Below are 27,898 nucleotides of genomic sequence, written 5' to 3' on the forward strand. Positions count from 1 at the left end.
TTTGATTATATGCAGGTGGAGGGTCTTAATTGGGGTCTCACTTGAGCACTTATAAGCAGACACTTAATGAGACTGGTGGAGGGTTTGAATGAGGAGCTACATGTTTGTAATCCTTTTACGCTGTATAATAAAATGTGAAATTGAGTAAAGATAGGCTCCAGAATTATCCTTCCATAACAAGATTTCTGGAGTTCAACAACGATACTATCACAGTCTATTTTCGGATAATTAAAGTCCCCCATTGTAACCACTCTAATTCCTCCAGCTCCCTGTAATTTTATTGCAACTTTATCCCTTGACATCTTTCCTGCGAGTTGGTGGCCGATAGACGACACTGATCAATGTAATTGCACCTTTTTATGTTTCTCAGTTCCAGCCAAATAGATTCTGTCCTTTACCCCTCTCCAGCAGTACAATATTGTGTAATGAGAGAGGAATAATTGACAATCCAGTGGTGCGAGACCTCTTGGGGACGAGCGACCATAATATGATAGAATTCTTCATCAAGGTGCAGAGTGACGTAGTTGATTCTGAGACAGGGGCCCTGAATCTTAGAAAAGGAAACTATGAAGCGCGAGTTGGCCATGATGGATTAGGGAACGTTACTTAAAGGGATGACGGTGGATAGGCAATGGCAAACATTTAAAGAGCGCATGGATGAAGTACAATTGTTTATCCCTGTCTGGCGCAAAAGTAAAATGGGAAAGGTAGCCAAATCATGGCTTACAATGGAAATTAGAGATAGCATTAGATCCAAGGAAGAGGCATATAAATTCGCCAGAAAAAACAACAGACTTGAGGATTGGGAGCAGTTTAGAATTCAGCAAAGGAGGACCGAGGGATTGATTAAGAAGGGGAAAATAGAGTACGAGAGCAAGCTTGCAGGGAACATAAAAACTGACTTTTTATATAAAAGCAAAATACTGCGGATGCTGGAAATCTGAAATAAAAACAAGAAATGCTGGAATCACTCAGCAGGTCTGACAGCATCTGTGAAAAGAGAAGCAGAGTTAACGTTTCGGGTCAGTGACCCTTCATCGGAACTCATCCGAAGAAGGGTCACTGACCCGAAACGTTAACTCTGCTTCTCTTTTCACAGATGCTGCCAGACCTGCTGAGTGATTCCAGCATTTCTTGTTTTTATAACTGACTTTTTATGTTGACCTAGTTAGCAAGAGGATTCGTGTACAGGAGCAGGGATGCCTTGCTGCAATTATACAGGGCCTTGGTGAGGCCACACCAGGAATACTGTGTGCAGTTTTGGTCTCCTTATCTGAGGAAGGATGTTCTTGCTATAGAGGGAGTGCAGCGAAGGTTTACCAGACTGATTCCTGGGATGGTGGGACTGATGTATGGGGAGAGATTGAGTCAGTTAGGATTATATTCGCTGGAGTTCAGAAGAGTGAGGTGGGATCTCCTAGAAACCTATAAAATTCTAACAGGACTTGACAGGGTTGATGCAGGAAGGATATTCCCAATGGTGGGAGAGTCTAGAACCAGGGGTCATAGTATAAGAATACGGGGTAAACCTTTCAGTACTAAGATGAGGAGGAATTTCTTCACCCAGAGAGTGGTGAGCCTGTGGACCTCACTACCACAGAAAGCAGTTGAGGCCAAAACATTGTATGTTTTCAAGAAGGAGTTAGATATAGCAGGGCAATGTAATGGTTAGCACCACAGCCTCAGCTCCAGCGACCCGGGTTCGGTTCTGGGTACTGCCTGTGCGGAGTTTGCAAGTTCTCCCTGTGACCGTGGGGTTTCGCCAGGTGCTCCTGTTTCCTCCCACAGCCAAAGACTTTATAGGTTGATAGGTAAATTGGCCATTGTAAATTGCCCCTAGTATAGGTAGGTGGTAGGAGAATGGTGGGGATGTGGTAGGGAATATGGGATTAATGTAGGATTAGTATTAATGGGTGGTTGTTGGTTGGCACAGACTCGGTGGGCTGAAGGGCCTGTTTCAGTGCTATATCTCTCGATGACTCTTGGGTCTAAAGGGATCAAAGGGTATGGGGGGAAAGCAAGAACAGGTTACTGAGTTGGATGATCAGCCATGATCATAATGAATGGCGGAGCAGGCTAGAAGGGCAGAATGGCCTACTCCTGCTCCTATTTTCTATGTTTCTCCTGAATCAAAATTGCCACCAGTTCCCTTTTCCTTCTTTTCCAATCTTTCCAGAACCCCTTGTATTCAGGAATATTTAATGCCCAGTCCTGCCCTTGTTTGAGCCAGGTCTCAGTTATCGCCAGAACATCATATTTCCACATGGCTATCTGTGCTTGGTCATGAAGGTGCTTTCATTATTCATTTTTTTTTGAGGACTTGTGGTAAATACCTGAGAAGAGGCCTGCACTTTTTTTTTAATAAAGGGTCACTGGAAGGACACTTGGGACTTTGAAATAAACTTACTAGAAGTCACATATCCTAAGCTAAGTAAACAGCTGGAGCCTTATGGACTATGGAACTTTTTGGACTCAGCGAAGTCACATGTCTGGATTTATGGCTGTCAGGTGTTTGTTTCTTTTTCGATAGTGGTTAGAGTTCAGTTGGTGTGTATCCTGCTAAGAGAAGCCACTCAACTCGGCCTTTGCCACCTAGAACAAGAACAAAGAACAGTACAGCACAGGAACAGGGCATTCGGCCCTCTAAGCCTGCGCCAATCTTGAGGCCTGTCCAAAGTAAAACCTTCTGCACTTCCGGGGTCCGTATCGCTCTATTCCCATCCTATTCATATATTTGTCAAGATGCCTCTTAAATGTCGCTATCGTACCTGCTTCCACCACTTCCCCCAGCAGCAAGTTCCAGGCACTCACCACCCTCTGTGTAAAGAACTTGCCTCGCACATCCCCTCTAAACTTTGCCCCTCGCACCTTAAACCTATGTCCCCTAGTAACTGACTCTTCCACCCTGGGAAAAAGCTTCTGACTATCCACTCTGTCCATGCCACTTATACCTTTGTAAACCTCGATCATGTCGCCCCTCCACCTCCGTCGTTCCAGTGAAAACAATCTGAGTTTATCCAACCTCTCCTCATAGCTAATACCCTCCAGACCGGGCAACATCCTGGTAAACCTCTTCTGTACCCTCTCCAAAGCCTCCATGTCCTTCTGGTAGTGTGGCGACCGGAATTGCATGCAATATTCCAAATGTGGCCTAACTAAGGTTCTGTACAGCTGCAGCATGACTTGCCAACTTTTATACTCTGTGCCCCGACCGATGAAGGCAAGCATGCCATATGTCTTCTTGACTACCTTATCCACCTGCGTTGCCACTTAGTGACCTGTGGACCTGTACGCCCAGATCTCTCTGCCTCAATAATCCTCAGGCTTCTGCCATTTACTGTATACTTCCCACCTGCATTAGACCTTCCAAAATGCATTACCTCACATTTGTCCGGATTAAACTCCATCTGCCATTTCTCCGCCCAAGTCTCCAACCGATCTATATCCTGCTGTATCCTCTGACAATCCTCATCATTATCCGCAACTCCACCAAACTGTGTGTCGTCCGGACCCCGGAAGTGCAGAAGGTTTTAGTTTCGACAGGCCTCAAGATTGGCGCAGGCTTAGAGGGCCGAATGGCCTGTTCCTGTGCTGTACTGTTCTTTGTTCTTGTTCTAGGTGGCAAAGGCCGAGTTGGGTGGCTTCTCTTAGCAGGATACACACCAACTGAACTCTAACCACTATCGAAAAAGAAACCAAAACACCTGACAGCCATAAATCCAGACATGTGACTCATCAGAACAGCTACATTTTCCTCCAAATCATTTAATTATACTACAAAGAGCAAAGGTCCCAGCACTGATCCCTGTGGAACACCACTAGTCACAGCCCTCCATTCAGAAAAGCACCCTTCCACTGCTACCCTCTGTCTTCGATGACAGAGCCAGTTCTGTATCCATCTTGCCAGCTCACCTCTGATCCTGTGTGACTTCACCTTTTGTACCAGACTGCCATGAGGGACCTTGTCAAAGGCTTTACTAAAGTCCATGTAGTCAACATCCACTGCTCTTCCTTCATCAATCATATTCGTCACTTCCTCAATAACTCAATCAAGTTAGTGAGACACTACCTCCCCTTCACAAAATCATGATGTATCTCGCTAATAAGTTCATTTGTTTCCAAATGGGAGTAAATCCTGTCCCGAAGAATCCTCTCCAATAATTTCCCTACCACTGACGCAAGGCTCACTGGCCGAGAATTTCCTGGATTATCCTTGCTACCCTTCTTAAATAAAAGGAAAAACATTGGCTATTTTCCAGTCCTCTGGGACCTCACCTGTAGCCAATGAGGATGCAAAGATTTCTGTCAAGGCCCCAGCAATTTCCTCCCTTGCCTCCCTCGGTGTTCTGGGGTAGATCCCATCAGGTCCTGGGGACTTATCTACCTTAATGCTTTTCAAGACGCCCAACACCTCCTCCTTTTTGATATCGAAATGACCCATACTATCTACACTCCCTTCCCTAGTCTCATCATCCACCAAATCCTTCTCTTTGGTGAATACTGATGCAAAGTACTCATTTAGTACCTCGCCCATTTCCTCTGGCTCCACACATGGATTCCCTTCTCTGTCCTTGAGTGGGCCAACCCTTTCCCTGGCTACCCTCTTGCTCTTTATATATGTGTAAAAAGCCTTGGGATTCTTCTTAATCTTGTTTGCCAATGACTTTTCATGACCCCTTTTAGCCCTCCTGACTCCTTCTTAAGTTCCTTCCTGCTTTCTTTATATTCCTCAAGGGCTTAGTCTGATCCCAGCCTTCTCGCCCTTACGAATGCTTCCTTTTACTAGTCCTACTCAGGCCCCCTCCCCCAACTCTTTTTCCGGTACATTGATGACTATCGGTGCCGTTTCCTGCTCCCGCCCCGAACTAGAAAACTTTATCAACTTTGCTTCCAATTTCCACCCTTCTCTCACCTTTACATGGTCCATCTCTGACACTTCCCTTCCCTTCCTCGACTTCTCTGTCTCCATCTCTGGGGATAGGTTGTCTACCAATATCCATTATAAGCCCACCGACTCCCACAGCTACCTCGACTACACTTCTTCACACCCTACCTCCTGTAAGGACTCCATTCCATTCTTCCAGTTTCTCAGTCTCCGACGCATCTGCTCTGATGATGCTACCTTCCATGACGGTGCTTCTGATATGACCTCCTTTTTCCTCAACCGAGGATTTCTCCCCACTGTGGTTGACAGGGCCCTCAACCGTGTCCGACCCATGCCCCGCACCTCTACCCTCACCCCTTCCCCTCCCTCCCAGAACCGTGACTGGGTTCCCCTTGTCCTCACTTTTCATCCCACCAGCCTCCATATCCAAAGGATCATCCTCCGCCATTTTCGCCACCTCCAGCATGATGCCACTACCAGTCGCATCTTCCCCTCCCTTCCCCTGTCAGCATTCCAAAGGGATCGTTCCCTCCGCGACACCCTGGTCCACTCCTCCATTACCCCCACCACCTCGTCCCCGTCCCAGGGCACCTTCCCCTGCAATCGCAGGAGGTGTAATACCTGCCCATTTACCTCCCCTCTCCTCACTATCCCAGGCCCCAAACACTCCTTTTAGGTGAAGCAGCGATTTACTTGTACTTCTTTCAATGTAGTATACTGTATTCGCTGCTCAGTGTGGTCTCCTCTACATTGGGGAGACCAAGCGCAGACTGGGTGACCGCTTTGCGGAACATCTCCGCTCAGTCCGCAAGCAGGACCCTGAGCTTCCGGTTGCTTGCCATTTCAACACTCCCCCCTGCTCTCATGCTCACATCTCTGTCCTGGGATTGCTGCAGTGTTCCAGTGAACATCAACGCAAGCTCGAGGAACAGCATCTCATCTACCAATTAGGCACACTACAGCCTGCCGGACTGAACATTGAGTTCAATAATTTCAGAGCATGACAGCCCCCCATTTTACTTTCATTTTCAGTTATTTTTTCTTCCTTTTTTTTTTAAACATTCTTTTTTACTATTTTTTTTGCATTTATTTCATTTCATCTTAGTTTGTTCAGTTTGCTTACCCACTGTTTTTTTCAGGTTTGCACTTGCTGCTGTTCAATATTCAGTGTATTAACACCTAATCTGTACTAATGCTTTGTCTTTCAACACACCATTAACATATTGTTTGCCTTTGCTCCGTGACCTTTTGGTCAGCTATGTGGCCTGGTCCAATCTGCACCTTCTCCTTTGTTATCTCTTGCCCCACCCCCACCTCACTTGCTTATAATCTTTGACTTTTCTAATATTTGTCAGTTCCGAAGAAGGGTCACTGACCCGAAACGTTAACTCTGCTTCTCTTTCCACAGATGCTGCCAGACCTGCTGAGTGATTCCAGCATTTCTTGTTTTTGTTTCAGGTTTCCAGCATCCGCAGTATTTTGCTTTTATTATATCCCTTTGTAGCCTCCTTAGGTCCTCCTCAACTTATTTTCCTACCTATCTTTGTCTCATCAGCAAATTTAGCAACCATACCTTCAGTCCCTTCATCCAAGTCATTTATATAAATTGTAAAAAGTTGAGTCCCCAGCAGAGATCCCTGTGGCACACCACTCGTTACAGCTTGCCAACTAGAAAATGACCCATTTATACCTACTGTTTCCTGTTAGCTAACCAATCTTCTTTCCATGCCAACATGTTATCCCCTACATCATGAGTTTTTATTTTCTGCAATAACCTTTGATGTGGCACCTTATTAAATGCCTTCTGGAAATCTAAGTACAGTACATCCACCGGTTCCCCTTTATCCACAGTACATGTAACTCCCTCAAAGAACTTCAATAAATTGGTTAAACATGATTTCCCTTTCACAAAACCATGTTGACTCTGCCTGATTACCTTGAATTTTTCTAAATGCCCTATTACATCTTTAATAGCTTCTAACATTTTCTCTAAGACAGATGTTAAGCTAACTGGCCTGTAGTGAACTGCTTTCTGTCTCCAAAAAGATTCCAGTGACAGCCGTCTATGTGTACCAGGAGGCCAGACTGAAAGTCATGTGGAACACTCCATATCTTATCCTGTTTCTTCAAGAATTGACAATAACTTGGCCAAAGCATTCTTTTTGAAAATTGATCTCTGCAGAACCAGTTTTTTCATTTTTCTTTATTTTTTCTTTAATGTGTGTGCATGACATGTGTTCGGATATTTTAGAAAGGTAGATATTTATACTTTCGTATTTGCAAACTGTGTGCTCAGCTTTGCATCTTTATTGAATGAGTCTTGTTTTATAATAAATTAACAATTTTGTTGTTTATTAAAGAAACCTGGTTGGTGGATTTTTATTCTGAAACGGATAGCGATAAAGTATATAATTGGCCGTATTGGTAACTGGGTAAAACATTTAAATATATGTTGTGACCAGTGGATTAGTGGAACCAGAGAAAGACAGTGCAAACTCAGTCGTAACAGCTTGTAGTTAATCAACCTTATTTTCCACACTCCGTGCATTCACATACATGCACAGTAACCCAAATTTAAGCTTTATTACTTTCCCTCTTACTTCGACTCCACGTAATACTTTATTTCCTACTGTAGTGCAACCTGTCTCTCCCAATTCTCTGTGCAGATTGGGGTTCCTCTCTTGTATTATCTCCTGGTTCCCATTCCCCTGCCCAATAGCACTAGCAAATCGTCCTGCAAGGAAATTTATCCCTGTTCTGTTCAGGTGCAACTCATCCGGCCTGTACAGGACCCATCTGTTCAAAAACTGGTCTCACTGTCCCAGGAATTTAAAGCGCTCCCTCCTGCACCATCTTTCCAGCCACGCATTTATCTGCTGTGTTCTTCTATTTCTATCCTAATTTGCATGTGGTACCAGGAGTAATCTGGGAGATTACAACTTTTGAGGTCCTTCTTGTTAATTTCTTACCTAGCTCCCTACACACTGACTGCAGGACCACACCACTTTCCTACCAGGTCATTGGTACCTATGTGGACCACGACCGCTGGCTGTTTACCCTCCTCCCTCTGCAGTGCTCTGCAGCCAGTGACATCCTTGACCCAGGCAACACACCATCCTGGACTCGCATCTGCAGCCACAGAAACGTCTGTCTATTCCCCTAACTATCGAATCTCCCACCGCTATTCCTCTTCCAGTCTTCTTTATGCCTCCCTGTGCAACTGAGCCAGCCATGGTGCCATGGACCTGGCTCTGCATTCCCCAGATGAACCATCTCTTTCCTCAGTATTCAGAGATGAATATCAGTTGGAAAGAGACACTCAGGGGACTCCTTCACCTTATGCCTGCTATTTCTCAGCTGCTTGCCGGTCCACCCATTTCCTCTCTCCCAACATACGTTTAAGCTGCGGGATGACCACATCTATAAATGTGCTATCCATGAAGCTCCAAATCTCAGATGCCATTGATGCCAACTGCTGCTTAAGTTCCAAAACCCGGAGCTGAACCTACTGCAGCTGACAACATTTATTGCACATATGGTTATCCAGGGCAGGGAAAGTGTCCTGGAGTTCCCACACAGCACAGGATGTTCATTCCAGAGGTCAGAGAAGCCCTGCCAATCCTCTATTAGGTAATAAACCTTGCTGCTAATAAATACCCAAGTTGAGAGAGAAATGAAAGAAAAATAGTTAAAAAAAAGAACATATACTCATGAAAATAAAGAAAAACTCATTGGGAAGTACGGCCTGTGTACCTACCATCACAGCTAAACTGGAATTCATATACCACATTACTCATTTGTGTGGTAGGCTTGACATCAGCATCCTCTAAGTGAAAAAATACCATTTGTGTTGCTACTGCATAGCTGCAGTGCTAAAGGCTAGCTTCGCCTGTTGCTCAAATTTCTGAGAAAGCTTACACTTCCAGGGTAGTTTGAGGTAGACTGACCACTTTTCTGGTCCGAAAGTGGTGGCCTTCAGCTGATTCGTGAGTATCCATGATACACAATGAGCAGTGATCTGATTGGGGTAGCCATTATCCTGCAGGATAGCTTTGATGCGCCCCATTCTGTCGTCAAGCTTGCATGATGAGCAAGTGGATCGGGCCCTGTTTACCTTTGCAAAGATGCAAAGATTATATGCAACCTGCATATCAATGGCAATGTCGCGTCCATGTGGTCATTCAACCTTGCGAGCCTATTGTCATGCTAGGCCCTCACCTGCCAAGAATGAGGCACATTAATTTTGTCATGAACATTGATTTTAAACTGCTACTGGGGGAGGACTTGAACAGGTCAGCCGTGGCTGGAAAATACATTTGCATATTAACAGAATTTGGAAGTGTTTGGAAGGACAAAGCCTCCATTTCCTGACATTCAACCCACAATGGACTTTTGATCACCAGACGTTGAAGGTGGGGGAGCTTGCATTCCAGATTGACTGCTAAGGTGGCCGAATACACAAATGGATATGGTCAAACCAGCTAGTCACATGACTAACCTGCTGGGCAACCTGAGTTTTTTGAATTTGTACAAACAGTTTGGGCAGAAAGTCTTTTTACTCCTGGACTGAGAAGATCTCTCTCCTGTCTGCTCCCACCTCTTTCTCACAAGCCTCTGAATCCATTGAAGACACATGAACCCCAAGAGAGAAAAGTCTCTGAAAGCAAACAAGGTTCCAGAAGAATACTGGGCCCCAGTAAAAAGCAAGATCTACCTACAATCAAGGACTCTACAGTGAGCTTGAAGAACCGTTACAAGAACTCTTCAGATGTTGCCTCAAACCTTTCCACTTTATTTTTCTTCTGCTCTTTTCTGTCTGTTTGCACATGTATATCGTTTATGCATGCTATCATGGGACACGGCGTATATCAATGGGTGTTAACCGAATTAGAGTTTAAGTTTAATAAATTTCAACTTTTCTTCTTTAAACCTGAGAAAGCCCGTTTGTGCTGTTTTTTTGCCTTACAATTGGAAAGCAATGAACAAGGATTCATCAAGGGGAAGCTAAAAAAAAACATGGTGTGTTTAAAAGTAAACCTTGTTGCAGTAAGACCAGGTGAAGGTTGAAAGGGAACCTTAGACCTCTTTCTCACCTGATCGTAACACTATTCACTAATGTGCTGCTCAAGGAAGCCATAGACGTTTGTGCCACGTTACTATATCATGGCAATCTATATATGCTGCCATTTTCTAAATCTGTATTTTTTGAATTTATGAATTTAGCAACTTGCACAGTTGAGTTCAACTTTAATTACACAGAATATTCCCAAATAGATGATGTTGCCATGGGATCCCCTCGCAGCCCAGCTCTCACTAACATTTTCATCAGTTTCTACAAGAGACACGTTTTCTATGGAATGCCCCTAACCTCCTACTCCTTGCATATTTCGGATACGTAGAGGATACATTTGGTATATTTGAATCTGCAGCTGCATCTAAGAATTTCCTTACACACCTTGATGCGCTCCATCCCATACTCAAATTCACTTTTGAAATGGAGCAGTCTAATGAGCTTCCTTTCCTCAACGTGCTAGTTGAGAAATCTGCAAATGGGGTCTTTACTACTGTCTACCGCATGCCTTCTTTCACTGGTCAGTATACACTTTTGGGAATCCTACAGCTCCACATGCTGTAAAATTGGCCTTATCGGGATTCTCAAATAGGGCGCATCAAAGCTATCCTGTGGGATAATAGCGACTCCAATCAGATCAGTGCTCATTGTGTATCGTGCAGACTCACAAATTGATTAAGGCTGCCACTCTCAGACCTGAAAAGTGCCCAGTCTACCTCAAATTACCCTAGACGGGGAAGATATCTTAAAAATTTGAGCAACACGTGAAGTAACCGTTTCACACCACTAATATGCAGTAGCAACACAGTATTTTCCACTAACAGGATGTTGCTATCAAGCCTGTTACGACTGAGGCAGAAGTAATGCCCTGTGAATTCAGTCCCACGACTCCACAAGTCACAGTATATTAGTAAAGTTTCCCACCTACAGGAAAAATAGCCAAATTAATCACTTTATTTATCCCCAGAATAAAACACTAAACCAGGTTTCTCTAAACAACAAAATTAACTATTTATTAATAAACCAAGTTTTAAACGATAATGAAATGAATCTATATGTATGAAGAGAATTTATAATTCCTTAATCTTCCCAACCCTCATGCACACACATACATTCAATTACCAACGGTTAACCCAGGAAAATGGTTATTGATTTTATGACAGTTTCGTAGGGATAATAAAATAACTGGCTTGTATCTCCTGGTAGTATTTTCCTGTATTGGTGAGGTGTCCCAGAGTTGAATAGTCAGATGCCACTCGATGTCTCTCCAGGTGAAATTAATGAACAGTCTATGATGGGTAGGCCTTCAAGGTAATTCGTCTGCAGCAGGCGTGACACAGATCTTTCAGCAACAGTTGTAGCAACAACTATTTCAATTTTAAAGTAGCAGTCTAACAGTAGACACTTCCCTGAGATTTCAGGAACTTCCAAAACACAAAAGTCAACAGGTCTTACTCTCAGCAAAGCAGCCTTCTCCAGAGAGCACAGAAATTACAGAACTCACTCCTCAGACAGGAATTCTTGAATGGAGGCCATAGCAACCTGCCCTGCCCAACCGAAACACAGGTTTTCTTTCTCCAAAACAGTGTTCCTCCACAGAGTGTGGCAATTCCCCTTTTCTCTGGGTCTCCTCCTCTTTGATACAGGAGTTATTTTTCAAGAGAGAATTTTCTGATCTATATTCCTCGCCAGTTTCCAGCAGTAACTCTTTCAGCTGCTCACAGCCCCCTGGCTGCTTCTTTCACTGCCAAAATGGAACTGCCAGTTTTTTTTCAATAGGAGTCATAAGACAGTTATAAAATCATCAGGTTGCTTGGATACAAAATGCCCTGCAGCCTGGACTCTTCAAACACGAAATGTCAACACTCAAGGCTCACAGAATACACCCTTCTCCCAGTTTTTAAAGGCACACAGACCATAGTTTTAAAAAAAAATCAAAACGCTTAGAACAAGCCACAAAGATGTTCTGGCTACCACACAAATGGGTAATGTGGTATATGAATTTCAGTGCCAGTGCAATGCCAGGTATGTCCCAATGACTGGCAGATCATATGAAACAGCACGTCCCTTCGGCTGTTTGCAGTAGGCAGAGTACTGATTGTACTCAACCAGCCCGTACTTGCAAAGCTCAGAACACAAAGTCTAACGTTAAATGTGATTCCAAGATTGGACAGCACTAACTGAACAATCCTGAGTGTGCTAAGACTGACACCAACAACCAATTTAAGCTTATCAGTTGGACTCACTTCAGTTTGCGAGAAACTACATATATTTATACACAGGGACCTGTCTTCTGCAGGCAAAAGGAACATGCCCAGGCATTGTGCCTTTTTTGAATTAGCAAAAGCATGGGGGCCAATAGTTCCCTGGTGTGTTCTCCATGGCAACACCTCAACCAGTCAACTTGCCAACCAATCAGCACACTTTTTTCATGCAGTATTAATCGTTGCTCCCTTTGAAATTTGGCAGTCTTGCGTCTGTTCTGATGAGTGCAAGATGAAAAGCTTCAACAGCATGCCTCTTTTATCAGCAATACTTAAGTTCTGTGCTACCAGGCGACTATTAAGGGATATGGGGAAAAGGTGGGTACATGGTGTTAGATCACAGATCAGTCACAATCTCCTTGAATGAACAGGCTCGAGGGACTTAATGGCTTACTCCTGGTCCTAAGTTCCTAAACGTTTGAGCCACTTGTGTTAATTATAAGCAGTAGGGTCTCAGTAGTTATTAAAGAAAGAACTTGAATTTACAAAATGTCTTTTACAATATTAGTAAGTCTCAAAGCGCTTTATAGCCAATAAAGTACTTTCTGAAGTGTAGTCAATGTTGTAACATGGGGAATTGGGGAAGTTAATTTGCACACAGCAAAATCCCACAAATAGCAATGTGAAAATGAACATATAGTCTGTTTTAGTAATATGGTTGACTGAAGTTATTTTACTTTGTTTTTTGTTAAATGGTTGTATTTTCACAATTTTTGGAAATTAATATCCATTATTGGAAAAAATTAAAACCGAAATTCCTCAGTGGTATTCAACAAGAAATAATGCTATAGGTTAAGAGAAAATGTCGATGTTCGTATATAATTAGCAGTGCATTTTAAATTAGAACACTTCACTCTACTGCAGATGCACAATTCCTGTGCTGTCAGTGGGGTTCCTGAACATAATCAACCAGACTCTGTACAGCAGCACAGGTCCACTTTCCATGACTCTCTCAAGGCCCAGGCTGTGAAGTCAAAGGGCCTGAACACATGCAGTTTTGAGAGAGTGTTTCTTCCTGTGGCTTTTGGGCTTTGGTCAGATGGGTCAACCTGGATCTAAGGGCTTTTTAAAACCAAGCTTGTTACCAGCTGACCACCAATCCCTCATTTATCTCCTCTTCTACTCTTTTCAACTTTGGTTGGTGTCAAAGAACAAAGAACAGTACAGCACAGGAACAGAGGAACAGGCCATTGGGCCCTCCAAGCCTGTACCGATCTTGATGCCTGCCTAAACTAAAACCTTCAGCATTTCTGGGGACCATATCCCTCTATTCCCATCCTATTCATGTATTTGTCAAGATGCCTCTTAAACGTCTCTATGGTACCTGCTTCCATCACCTCCCCCGGCAGCAAGCTCCAGGCACTCACCACCCTCTGTAAAGAACTTGCCTCGCACATCCCCTCTAAACTTTGCCCTTCTCACCTTAAACCCATGTCCCCTAGTAACTGACTCTTGCACCCTGGGAAAAAGCTTCTGACTATCCACTCTGTCCATGCCGCTCATAACTTTGTAAACCTCTATCATGTCGCCCCTCCATTTCCGTCGTTCCAGTGAAAACAATCCGAGTTTTTCCAACCTCTCCTCATAGCTAATGCCCTCCAGACCAGGCAACATCCTGGTAAACCTCCTCTGTACCCTCTACAAAGCCTCCACGTCCTTCTGGTAGTGTGGTGACCAGAATTGCACACAATATTCCAAATGTGTCCTAACTAAGGTTCTGTACAGCTGCAGCATGACTTGCCAATTTTTATACTCTATGCCCCGACCGAAGGCAAGCATGCCGTATGCCTTCTTGACTAACTTATCCACCTGCGTTGCCACTTTCAGTGACATGTGGACCTGTATGCCCAGATCTCTCTGCCTGTCAATAATCCTCAGGGTTCTGCCATTTACTGTATACTTCCCACCTGCATTAGATCTTCCAAAATGCATTACCTCACATTTGTCCAGATTAAACTCCATCTGCCATTTCTCTGCCCAAGTCTCCAACTGATCTATATCCTGCTGTATCCTCTGACAATCCTCATCGCTATCCGCAACCCTGCCAACCTTTGTGTTGTCCGCAAACTTACGAATCAAACCAGCTACATTTTCCTCCAAATCATTTATGTATACTACAAACAGCAAAGGTCCCAGCACTGATCCCTGCGGAACACCACTAGTCACATCCCTCCATTCAGAAAAGTACCCTTCCACTGCTACCCTCTGTCTTCCATGACAGAGCCAGTTCTGTATCCATCTTGCCAGCTCACCTCTGATCCCGTGTGACTTCACCTTTTGCACCAGTCTGCCATGCGGGACCTTGTCAAAGGCTTTACTGAAGTCCATATAGATAACATCCACTGCCCTTCCTTCATCAATCATCTTTGTCACTTCCTCAAAAAACTCAAATTAGAGAGACACGACCTCCCCTTCACAAAACCATGCTGCCTCTCGCTAATAAGTTCATTTGTTTCCAAATGGGAGTAAATCCTGTCCCGAAGAATCCTCTCTAATAATGTCCCTACCACTGACGTAAGGCCCACCGGCCTATAATTTCCTGGATTATCCTTGCTACCCTTCTTAAACAAAAAGGAACAACATTGGCTATTTTCCAGTCCTCTGGGACCTCACCTGTAGCCAATGGTGGCACAGTGGTGCAGTGGTTAGCACCGCAGTCTCACAGCTCCAGCGACCCGGGTTCAATTCTGGGCACTGCCTGTGTGGAGTTTGCAAGTTCTCCCTGTGTCTGCGTGGGTTTCCTCCGGGTGCTCCGGTTTCCTCCCACAAGCCAAAAGACTTGCAGGTTGGTAGGTAAATTGGCCATTATAAATTGCCCCTAGTATAGGTAGGTCGTAGGGAAATATAGGGACAGGTGGGGATGTGGTAGGAATATGGGATTAGTGTAGGATTAGTATAAATGGGTGGTTAATGGTCGGCACAGACTCGGTGGGCCGAAGGGCCTGTTTCAGTGCTGTATCTCTAAAAAAAAAATGAGGAGCAAAGATTTCTGTCAAGGCCCCAGCAATTTCTTCCCTTGCCTCCCTCAGTATTCTGGGGTAGATCCCATCAGGCCCTGGGGACTTATCTACTTTAAGGCTTTGCAAGACACCAAACACCTCCTCCTTTTTGATAACGAGATGACTGAGACTATCTACACTCCCTTTCCTAGGCTCATCATCCACCAAGTCCTTCTCTTTGGTGAATACTGATGCAAAGTACTCATTTAGTAGCTCGCCCATTTCCTCTGGCTCCACACAAATTCCCTTCTCTGTCCTTGAGCGGGCCACCCCTTTCCCTAGTTACCCTCTTGCTCTTTACATATGTATAAAAAGCCTTGGGATTATCCTTAATCCTGTTTGTCAATGACTTTTCATGACCCCTTTTAGCCCTCCTGACTCCTTGCTTAAGTTCTTTTCTACTGTCTTTATATTCCTCAAGGGATTCATCTGTTCCTCGCCTTCCAGCCCTTACAAATGCTTCCTTTTTCTTTTTGACGAGGCTCACAATATCCCGCGTTATCCAAGGTTTCCGAAACTTGTGAAACTTATCCTTCTTCCTCACAGGAAGATGCTGGTCCTGGATTCTAATCAACTGACATTTGGAAGACTCCCACTTGTCAGATGTTGATTTACCCTCAAACAGCCGACCCCAATCTAAATTCTTCAGTTCCTGCCCAATATTATTATGATTAGCCTTACCCAAATTTCGCACCTTCACCCGAGGACTACTCTTATCCTTATCCACAAGTACCTTAAAACGTATGGAATTATGGTCACTGTTCCCGAAATGCTCCTCTGCTGAAACTTCGACTACCTGGCCTGGCTCATTCCCCAATACCAGGTCCAGTACAGTCCCATCCCTAGTTGGACTATCTACATATTGTTTCAAGAAGCCCTTGATGCTCCTTACAAATTCTGCCCCATCTAATCCCCTCGCACTAAGTGAGTCCCAGTCAATATAGGGGAAGTTAAAATCACCCACCACTACAACCCTGTTACCTTTCCAAAATCTGTCTACATATCTGCTCCTCTACCTCCCACTGGCTGTTGGGAGGCCTGGAGAAAACCCCCAACATCGTGACTGCACCCTTCCTATTCCTGAGCTCCACCCATATTGCCTCGCTGCACGACCCCTCCGAGGTGTCCTCCCGCAGTACAGCTGTGATATCCTCCTTAACCAGTAATGCAACTCCCCCACCCCTTTTACATCCCCCTCCATGCCGCCTGAAGCTTCTAAATCCTGGAACATTTAGCTGCAAATCCTGTCCTTTCCCCAACAAAGTCTCTGTAATAGCAACAACATCATAGTTCCAAGTACTAATCCAAGCTCTAAGTTCATCTGCTTTACCGGTTATACTTCTCGCATTGAAACAAATGGACTTCAGACCACCAATCCCGCTATGCTCCGCAATATCTCCCTGCCTGCTCTTCCTCTTAGTCTTACTGGCCTTATTTACTAGTTCTCCCTCATTTATTTCACTTGCTGTCCTACAGCTCTGGTTCCCACCCCCCTGCCACACTAGTTTAAACCCTCCTGAGTGACTCTCGCAAACCTCGCAGCCAGGATATTTGTGCCCCTCCAATTTAGATGCAACCTGTCCTTCTTGTACAGGTCCCATCTGTCCCTGAAGAGATCCCAAAGGTCCAGATATCTGAAACCCTTCCTTCTACACCAGCTGTTCAGCCATGTGTTTAGCTGCACTATCTTCCTATTTCTAGCCTCACTGGCACATGGCACAGGTAGTAATCCCGAGATTACAACCCTAGAGGTCCTGTCTTTTAACTTTCTACCTAACTCCCTAAACTCCCCCTGCAGGACCTTGTCACTCTTTCTGCCTATGTCATTGGTACCGATGTGTACCACAACATCTGGCTGTTCATCCTCCCCCTTCAGAATGCCCCCTGTCTGTTCAGAGACATCCTTGACCCTGGCACCAGAGAAGCAACATACCATCCTGGAGTCTCTTTCACGTCCACGGAAGTGCCTATCTGCACCCCTGACTATAGAGTCCCCTATAACCATTGCTCCTCTGCGCTTTGTACCTCCCTGAACGACAGTGGTGCCACTGCTCTGGCTGCTGTTGTTTTCCCTTGATAGGCCATCCCCCCCAACAGTATCCAAAACAGTATACTTGTTAGAGAGTGGGATAGCCACAAGGGATTCCTGCACGGACTGCCTGCCCCTTCTAGCGGTCACCCATCTATCTGCGTGCACCTTGGGTGTAACCAGTTCTCTAAAACTCCTGTCTATGACGCTCTCTGCCACCTGCATGCTCCTAAGTGCATCCAGTTGCCACTCCAACCGATCCATGCAGTCTGGGAGGAGCTGCAACTGGGTACACTTCCTGCAGATGTAGTCATCCAGAACGCTGGAAGCGTCACAGACCTCCCACATCTCACAGGTGAAGCACTCTAACTGACATTTCTAGCACTAATTAAATTAATTTAAAATAAATACTTATTAAATCCTTACTAAATTGTTATCATTAACTATATCGTCCCTAGTGCTGGATTGCTGCTATAAATATTAAATGCTAACTAAATTCTGTAATCTCCTCCCTCTGGTTTAGTTACTCTACTTACTAATTAGTTAATTAGGGTTTTAATCAATTTTTATCAATGTTTTATATTCAAATTCAGTAAAAAAAATTCCCTACCAGCCAATCAGGTCACAGCTTTCCTGTGACATCACTTTCAGTTTTTTTTACCAGAGGTAAGTTTTTTATACTTCCCGGTCCGGAACTCTGCCCTCCGAGTCTTCTCCCAGTCAGCTGTGATCTTTGGAAGCTCTGGGCTCCCCTCACTCTGAGGACAGGTAGGAAATGAAAGGAGTTCCTCAACGAACTTTCTCAATTACCAAATTCCACTGTAGCACTCTAGTGCAAACAAAGTCAACACTATAAGATGGCTCACTTTTATACTGACTGACTCTAGCCCCTGAAAACTGGTTTAAACCAATTCTCTAATTAACAAGATGCAGCTGCAAGTAGAGCCTGAGTGAACCCAGTGTAAAGCTGGTCTGAAACTCACCTTCTCCAAACAGGAACTGTTGATCTGCTAAATAAAAAACAGATTAGATTTAAGATTAAATTAATCCTTAATTATCCTCACTTACCAAACTTCCACTGTCACACTCTATTGCAACCCAAGTCAGCACTCCAGTGAGTTACTCACCGCAGAATTCCCAGCCTCTGACCTGCCCTTGTCACCACAGTGTTTATGAGGCTGGTCCAGTGTCCAGGGCATTAGGCCTTGACCAGGAGTTACACATCTTCAGCTGCTGCATCAATGACCTTCCCTCCATCATAAGGTCCAGTGTGGGGATCTTCATTGATGATTGTACAATGTTCAGTCCCATTTGCAAGTCCTCAGGTCATGAAGCAGTCTGCGTCTGTCCACATGCAGCAAGACCTGGACATCATTCGGGCTTGGACTGATAAATGGCAAGTCACATTCATGCCACACAAGTGCCAGGCAATGACCGTTTCCAACAAGAGATAGTCTAACCCCCGAACCACTTTGACATTAAATGGCATTACCATTGTTGAATCTCCCAGCATCAACATCCCGGGGGACATCACTGACCAGAAACTTAACTGGACCAGCCTCATAAACACTGTGGTGACAAGAGCAGGTCAGAGGCTGGGAATTCTGCGGTGAGTAACTCACCACCTGACTCCCCAAAGCCTGTCCACCATCTACAAGGCACAAGTCAGGAGTGTGATGGAATACTCTTCACTTGCCTGGATGAGTGCAACTCCAACAACACTCAAGAAGCTCAACACCATCCAGCCCGCTTGATTGGCACCCCATCCATCACCTTAAGCATTCACTGCCTCCACCACTGGTGCAGCAGTATACACAGTCTACAAGATGCACAGCAGCACCTTGCCAAGGTTCCTTTGACAGCAGCTTCCAAACACACAACCTCTACCAACTAGAAGAACAAGGGCAGCAGGTGCATGGAAACACCACAAGTCACACACCATCCTGACTTAGAAATAGATCACCATTCCTTTGGTCGCTGGGTCAAATTCCTGGAACTCCCCCCCCGCCCCCCCCTAACAGCACTAAGGATGTACCTACACCACATGGACTGCAGCGGTTCAAGAAGGTGGTGAGCCACCTTCTCAAGGGAAATTAGGGATGGGAAACAAATGCTGGCCTTACCAGCGATGCTCACATCCCATAAATGAATAAAATAAAACTTTTGACATTGATTTTCACAAAAAACAACTTTGTGCATTTATATCATGCTTTTAACATAGTTTCATAGCTGCATAGGCACATTACCAAACAAAATTTGACACTGAGCCATGTAAGGACACGTTTGTCAGAAGTAGGTTTTAAGGGGCATCTTTAAGGAGGCGAGAGATGCAGAGAGATTTCGGGAGGGAATTCCAGAGCTTAGGCCCTTAGCAGCTGAGGGCATAGTCGCCAGTGGTAGAGCGATTAAAATTGCGGGTACACAAGAGGCAAGAATTGGAGGAGTGCCGAGATGTCAGAGGATTAATAAAGAGTGTTAAATGTTTATTCACATGTCTTGGTACAGTTTGCTCGACAGTGACAATAAATTGAAACTATCATAAGAATGTTCAGTGGCAGTTAATAAAGCAAACCTAATGGTATATATTAAAAAGTCAATATTGATTCAAGATAGTGAGGTAATCCTGCCACTTTATCAATCATTGTGTGACCACACTTAGAATACTATGTACAATTCTGGCTGCTATATGAAAAAAGGACATTACTGTTATAAAGAGGACAGCAACCAGAATGAACGAGGTGATGGAGGGATGGGATTATGAGATGTGATTCTGTAAATTGGCATGTTTTCAGTGGAAAAGAGAAAGTGGTGAGGCGATCACATTACTGTTCTTAGGATTCTAAAGGGACTGGATAAGTAGCTCATTTTTATCACTTTATAGGATGGATTAGAAAAAATGTGCAATTACTATTAAACATGTTGGAAATAGTCTTGTACTAATAATCAATGGGCTTACAAATCCATCATCGAATGACTGAAAGTCACAAAAAGTGGAAGGGATTGCTGCCCCAGGTGGTCTCTTGCAGGTTTGAAATGACAGATATCCAGGTTGGAATTTGTAGTCAGGTAACATAATCATCAGTTTGAAACAATTCATCAGCTGGGCACACTGCACCATGAAGGTGACGTGGTCATTCCTGGGGCCATAAAGATAAGACAATAAACCTTCCATCAAGGTTCCCGGTACATAAAACCTCAAACATTGGTCATACTAATCTCTGCTATGCCTCGACCTTTACTTTGAATCTAAATTAATCTTTCAGAGTTAAGGAACCAGACTAGAACTCTGTCTCAGCAAAACATCATATAAAACATCAAATAGAAAAATGTTATTTATTATTACAAATGTATTAGTCTCCAGGTTTGATCTCATTCTCGCACACCCCACAAAGAATCTCATCAAATATTACTCAAAATTCAGAAATGGCCTCCTTCTGTGCCATTATGACTCTATGACTCTGTGTTCAGCATTGTGAAGCCTGAAAACCCCACACTTCATTTCAGCCACAAAGTCATAACTTTGAAGCTAAAATTATCTTGGCCTTGACATAATAGCAAAGCCACCAGGTTTGGCAATATAAATGTTATCAGTCGAAGGTAAAGCGGTTTCAGAGAAAACACTTGGTCAAAGTGAGCTCCTGAACTGGATTCCATTGCCTGAGGGGGTCGGAGAAGAATTTTCCAGAGTATTTTTTTGCCTTGTTTAGAGATACAGCACTGAAACAGGCCCTTCGGCCCACCGAGTCTGTGCCGACCATCAACCACCCATTTATACTAATCCTACACTAATCCCATATTCCTACCACATCCCCACCTGTCCCTATATTTCCCTACTACCTACCTATACTAGGGGCAATTTATAATGGCCAATTTACCTGCCAACCTGCAAGTCTTTTGGCTTGTGGGAGGAAACCGGAGCACCCGGAGGAAACCCACGCAGACACAGGGAGAACTTGCAAACTCCACACAGGCAGTACCCAGAATCGAACCCGGGTCGCTGGAGCTGTGAGGCTGCAGTGCTAACCACTGTGCCACTGTGCCGCCTTATTGGCCCTGGGTTTTTCTCTCTTTTTTTATCTCTCCCACGAGCTGCCAGCTATCATACACTGGCTGGAAAAATAGGGCAGTGTCACTCCCTTGAAAGAGGATGACTGTGTTCTGCTGACAGTCCTTAATTGTTTAGGCCCAGCATCATAAGCCCACTTGAATTGCATGGAGAATTGCATAGACAGTGATGGCTATCTAGAATCATAGAATATTTACGGCACAGAAAGAGGTCTTTTGGCCCATCTTGTCTGCGCTGGCCAAAAAACAAACCACCCAGTCTAATCCCACCTTCCAGCATTTGGTCCATAGCCCTGCAGATTACGGCATTGAGGTGCATATCCAGACACCTTTTAAATGAGTTGAGGGTTTCTGCCTGTACTACCCATTCAGGCAGTGTGTTCCAGACCCCCAGTTCCCTCTGGGTGAAAACATTTTTCCTCTTCTCCCCTCTAATTTTTCTACCAATCAATTTGAATCTGTGCCCCCTCGTCACTGACCTCTCTGGTAATGTAAATAGGCCCTTCACATCAATTCTATCCTGGCCCCTTACAATTTTGTACATCTCAATCAAATCTCCCCTCAGGCTCCTCTGTTCCAAGGAGAACCATACCAGCCAATCCAATCTTTCCTCATAGCTGCGTTTTTCCAGTCCTGACTCCAACCTCATAAATCTCCTCTGTACACTCTCTAGTGCAATTACATCCTTTCTGTAATGAGGTGACCAGAACTGCACACAGTACTCCAAGTTGTGGCCTAACCAATGATTTATACAGTTCCAACATAACCTCCCTACTCTTATATTCTATACCTTGGCTAATAAAGGAAAGGATTCCATATGCCTTCTTAACCACCTTGATTAACTTTTTCGAGGAGGTGACTAGATGTGTAGATGAGGGTAAAGCAGTTGATGTAGTCTACATGGACTTCAGTAAGGCTTTTGATAAGGTCCCGCATGGGAGATTGGTTAAGAAGGTACGGGCCCATGGGATCCAGGGCCATTTGGCAAATTGGATCCAAAATTGGCTTAGTGGCAGGAGGCAGAGGGTGATGGTCAAGGGTTGCAATTGGAAGCCTGTGGCCAGTGGTGTACTGCAGGGATCTGTGCTGGGACCCTTGCTGTTTGTAGTGTACATTAATGATTTAGATGTGAATGTAGGAGCTATGATCAGTAAGTTCACAGATGACACGAAAATTGTTGGTGTCGTAAATAGTGAGGAGGAAAGCCTTAGATTGCAGGATGATATAGATGGGCTGGTAAGATGGACGGAGCAGTGGCAGATGGAATTTAATCCTGAGAAGTGTGAGGTGATGCATTTTGGGAGGACTAACAAGGCAAGGGAATATATAATGGATGGTAGGACCCTAGGAAGTCCATAGATCACTGAAGGCAGCAGCACAGGTAGATAAGGTGGTTAGGAAGGCATATGGAATACTTGCCTTTATTAGCCGAGGCATAGGTTGTAAGAGCAGGGAGGTTATGATGTAGCTGTATAAAACGCTGGTTAGGCCACAGCTGGAGTACTGTGTACAGTTCTGGGCAGCACACTATAGGAAGGATGTGATTGCCCTGGAGAGGGTGCAGAGGAGATTCACCAGGATGGAGCATTTTAGCTAGGAAGAGAGACTGGATAGGCTAGGAATGTTTTCCTTAGAGCAAAGAAGGCTGAGGGGGGAACCTGATTGAGGTATACAAAATTATGAGGGGCACAGATAGGGTAGATAAGAAGAAACCTTTTCCCGTAGTGGAGGTGTCAATAACCAGGGGGCATAGATTTAAGGTAAGGGGCAGGAGGTCTAGAGGGGAGTTGAGGAAAAGTTTTTTCACCCAGAGGGTGGTTGGAATCTGGAACACACTACCTGAAAAGGTGGTAGAGGCAGGAATCCTCACAACATTTAAGAGGTATTTAGATGAGCACTTGAAATGCCATAGCATACAAGGCTATGGGCCAAGTGCTGGCAAATGGGATTAGAATAGAAAGGTACTTGATGGCCGGCACGGACACGATGGGCCGAAAGGCCTGTTTCTGTGCTGTATAACTCTATGACACCTTATTGACCTGACCTGCTACCTTCAGTGATCTGTGGACTTTCACTCCAAGGTCCCTCACTTCCTCTACACCTCTCAGTAATCTCCCATTAATCCTGTATTCCTTTGCCTTGTTTGACCTCCCCAAATGCATCACCACACGCTTCCCTAGGTTGAATTCCATTTGCCACTTTTCTGCCCACCTGACCAGTCCATCGATATCTTCCGGCAGTCTACAGCTATCCTCCTCACTATCTATCACACAGCCAATCTTTGTGTCATCTGCAAATTTCTTGATCATGCCACTACATTTACATCCAAATCTTTGATATGTACCACAAAAAGCAGGGGACCCAGTATTAAGCTCTGCGGAACGCTACTGGAAACAGCCCTGCAGTTGCAAAAACACCCGTCAACATACAAACATGTGAATTAGGAGCAGGAGTAGGCTACTCGGCCCTTTGAGCCTGCTCCGCCATTCAATAAGTTCATGGCTGAACTGAGTAATCCACATTTCCACCTACCCCCAATAACCTTCCACCCCCTTGCTTATCAAGAATCTATCTACTTCTGCCTTAAAAATATTCAAAGACTCTGCTTCCACTGCCTATTGAGGAAGAGAATTCCAAAGACTCACAATCCTCTGAGAGAAGAAATTTCTTCTCATCTCTTCCTTAAATGGGCGACCCCTTATTTTTAAATAGTGACCCATAGTTCTAGATTCTCCCAAAAGGGGAAACATCCTTTCCACATCCACCCTGTCAAGACCACTCAGGATCTTATATGTTTTAATCAAGTCGCCTCTTACTCTTCTAAATTCCAGCGGATACAAATCTAGCCTGTCCAATCTTTCCTTGTAAGACAGCCCGCCCATTCCAGGTAATACTCTAGTAAACCTTCTCTGTACTGCCTCCAACGCATTTACATCCTTCCTTAAATAAGGAGACTAGTACTTTACACAGTACTCCAGATGTGGTCTCACCAATGCCCTGTACAGCCGAAGCATAACCTCCCTACGTTTGTATTCAGTTCCCCTCGCGATAAATGATAACTTTCTGTTAGCTTTCCTAATTACGTGCTGTACCTGCACACTAACCTTTTTCGATTCAGTTACCCTTTGTTTCCTGCCACTGAGCCAATTTTGTATCCTCCTTGCTACATTTTCCCTGGATCCCATGGCTTTTCTTCTAAACCAATTAGCCATGTGGGATCTTGTCAAAAGCCTTGCTAAAATCCATGTACTGCACTACCCTCATCAATCTTCCTTGTTACTTTTTCAGAAGGTCGATCAAATTGGTCTGACAAGATCTACACTTAACAAATCCATGCTGACTATCCTTGATTAACCTGTGCCTTTCTAAGTGGCAATTTATCCTGTCTCTTAGAACTGATTCCAATAATTTTCTCACTGCTGAGGTTAGACTGATTGGACTGTAATTATTCAGTCAATCCCTCATTCCCTTTTCTTAAACAGAGGTACAACGTTAGCAGTCCTCCAGTCCTCCGGCACCACACGTATATCCAGTCACGATTGGAAAATGATGGTCAGACCTTCCGCTATTTACTCCCTGGCTTCTTTTAACAGCCTGGGGTACATTTCATCCAGCCCTGGTGATTTATCAACTTTCAAGGATGCTAATCCCATTAATACTTCCTCTCTCCCTCTGTTTATCACATCCAATACTTCATACCCCTATTCCTTAACTACAATACCTGCATCGTTCCCCTCTTTTGTGAAGACAGATGCAAAGTATTCATTAAGAACCATAACAACATCTTCTGCCCCTTCACATAGGTTACCTTTTTGGTCTTTTTTGGGCCCTACTCTTTCCCTAGTTATCCTCTTACTCTTAATGTATTGATAAAACGTCTTTGCGTTCACCTTGATTTTGCTTGCTAATACTCTTTCATGCCCTCTCTTAGCTTTTCTAATTTCCTTTTTGATTTCACCCCTCCACTTTCTATACTCTTCTCGGCTTTCTGTAGCGTTGTGTTGTCTGTGTCGGGCATAAGCTTTCCTTTCTGGCTTATCTTACCCTGTAAACTCTTTGTCATCCATGGGGCTCTAGATTGGGCCATCTCACCCTTTTTCTTTGTGGGAACATGTTTACTCTGAACCCCTTAAATCTCCCCTTTGAATGCCTCCCACCTCTCTGACACTGATTTAGCTAAATCACTGCTCTGGTTAGTAAAGTTGGCCTTGTCCCAATTAAGCACTCTAACTAGGAGCGATTACAGGGCAGTAATCTGATTGAGGGATTTAACGTGCAACATTAATGTGGAGAAGGAATCTTTCATGTTCTGTAAGTCACTTCCATGGCTGCTGGCTGACTAATAATTATGGCATTCTCCGGAAGGCGTTTATATTCACAGTTCTTTTTTAAAACCACGCAATTCCCTTGGGAAATTTAAACATCTTTGTACATTTTTAATGACCCATATGTAAATCTCAAATTTCCTCAAATCTGTGAGTGAATCACAAGTGCTGGGGATTCAAAAGTTGAGTACTTGGAAATAACATATTCCTTAATGGATATATTTTGTGTGCCAGTGATAGAGAGTGGAACATTTTTCCAATTTAATCACCCAATTGCAGCATTAAACACTCCCAGCTCAGGTGCCAGAATGTAGTCTCTTTTCTGCCCCAACCTCAGAAAAACATCAGCACCGTAGCGCAGAACATTTTCGACTCGTTGTTTCAGCCAGTCCTTGGTGTGTCTGAAAGAGATTGGATATTAGTGACTGGAAGAGCTGAATTAGTGAGGCCTGGGAGGAGACTCGGGGACATGACGGACATTGTGGATTGGCCACCTGTAATAGAAATAATCTGTTTTCTATTGCCATTGATTTCGTGTAGAAATGAAAGTCCAGGCGGTTCCCATAATAAAGAGCCAATCCACAATGCCAGTTTTACACCCGGTGGGCAAACTGAAAATTTCCTTACTAGCTTCTAAACAGACCAGTTTCCCTCTATTTGGTACTTCTCCCTGTTAGCACAGATGAGGTAAATGTCTAATTGTGGAAATCTTTGATCGGAGCCTATATCTGTGGTACAGTGCATTGGCAATCTTAATTGACAGAATCACCCGCCCACCTCGCAAACGAATAAAAGAAAAGTCACCACCATGTGCATGTGACATTAATCTTGTACCCAGTACAGTTTCTCCAAATCTTTTCTGGATTTCCAGCAACAACCAGGGTGAAACTCATCAGGAAGCTCTCACTATACCCAGCTATGTAGAACAACACTTGGTGCAATTTAAGGCAGAAACCATGAAGATCAGAAATCAGGACTAAAAACAGAAAGTACTGAAAGAGTAAGATGGGTTAATGTTTCATGATGTAACCTGTCATGGATGCCTCTTGGGACATTTATACTATGGAAAGGGTGCTTTATTGTTGTTGATTATCAACCTGTCTTAAACTTATTTTTATTAAAGCTGGTTGTAACATTTAACTGAGGCTGCACTTTGGGTCTATCTGGATCTGCATATACACAGAGTATAAAGTCTGTCTCACTGTAGCTTGCTGGGCACCATGTACATTCTTTGTCACCTGCTCTTACTCTCTTGCTTTAGATGTCTTAGTGTGGCTGACACAAACTGTAGTGATAATAAGAGGAATGATTATTACTGTAAACACTCAAATATTATTCCTTCCTATGACACAAAGTACATTCCGAGTCTTGTGGTTTAACCACCGATGTAAATTGCAGTGTAATTTATCCACAATTACTAACTGTAAATAATTACTATAATTGCCAGAATGTTATGTGTTGTCAGTTCAAAGTTTAGAACTGATAATGCTTGCTTTTTCTTTTAGGGTTTTCACCCAGCAATTCCTACAGAACAGCTTCCTGACAGCAGTGCCTGCTCTCTTCGAACACCCATCTACAGAAGGGACATCCCAAACAGACAGGAGATATGGATGAAGTGGAAGGAGAGAGGAAAAAGTTTCCATTCTCATAGGTACGGTTAATAGAATGTACTGCACAGAAGCAGACCTTTCAGCCCAGCTGATCTGTGCTGGTGTTTGTGCTCCACATGAGTCTCCTCCCACCCTTCTTCGTCTAATCCTATCAACACTGCCTTCTATTCCTTTTTTCCTCATGTATTGATCTAGTTTTCCTTAAAATGCATCGATGCTATTTGCGTCAACTACTCCTTGAGGTAGCAAGTTTCACATTTTAACCACTCTCTGGGTAAAGAGGTTTCATCTGAGTTCCTTATTGGATTTATTAGTGACAATCTCATATTTATGGTCCTGACTTCTGGATACATTGACCCTATCAAACCCCTTCATAATCTTAAAGAATGAAATCTTCATGTGTAATCTTCAGGAGCTTGTATTGATCATGCATTACTATATTCTGGCAGTTGTGTGTTATTTGCTTGTTGATGTAATAATGTCTTTTACTATTTAGGATTGAGACAGGATTGGTCTTAGGTGCACAGATGGCTACATGTATATAATCAAGGATACCTTGTACCCTGGCAAAGTGGGCAATGTGGAAAAAAATGAAGCTGCCCTTCATTAATCAATGCACAGTTCATTGAGTGTAGGGTAAAGGTTCAGAG

General features: G+C 44.0%; 1 protein-coding gene across 1 annotated transcript in view; it reads left to right on the forward strand.

Moving 5' to 3' along the window:
* The window catches only part of LOC137367175 (dynein axonemal heavy chain 6-like), a 1,370,791-nt gene that overhangs the window by 95,030 nt on the left and 1,247,863 nt on the right, over window positions 1-27,898 (forward strand). The window contains exon 3 of the mRNA XM_068028611.1: window positions 27,144-27,289. Within this exon, the coding sequence (XP_067884712.1) occupies window positions 27,144-27,289 (146 nt within the window). The remainder of the gene's footprint in view (window positions 1-27,143; window positions 27,290-27,898) is intronic.

The sequence above is a fragment of the Heterodontus francisci genome, chromosome 3 (assembly GCF_036365525.1).
Source record: "Heterodontus francisci isolate sHetFra1 chromosome 3, sHetFra1.hap1, whole genome shotgun sequence".
Lineage (NCBI taxonomy): Eukaryota > Metazoa > Chordata > Chondrichthyes > Heterodontiformes > Heterodontidae > Heterodontus > Heterodontus francisci.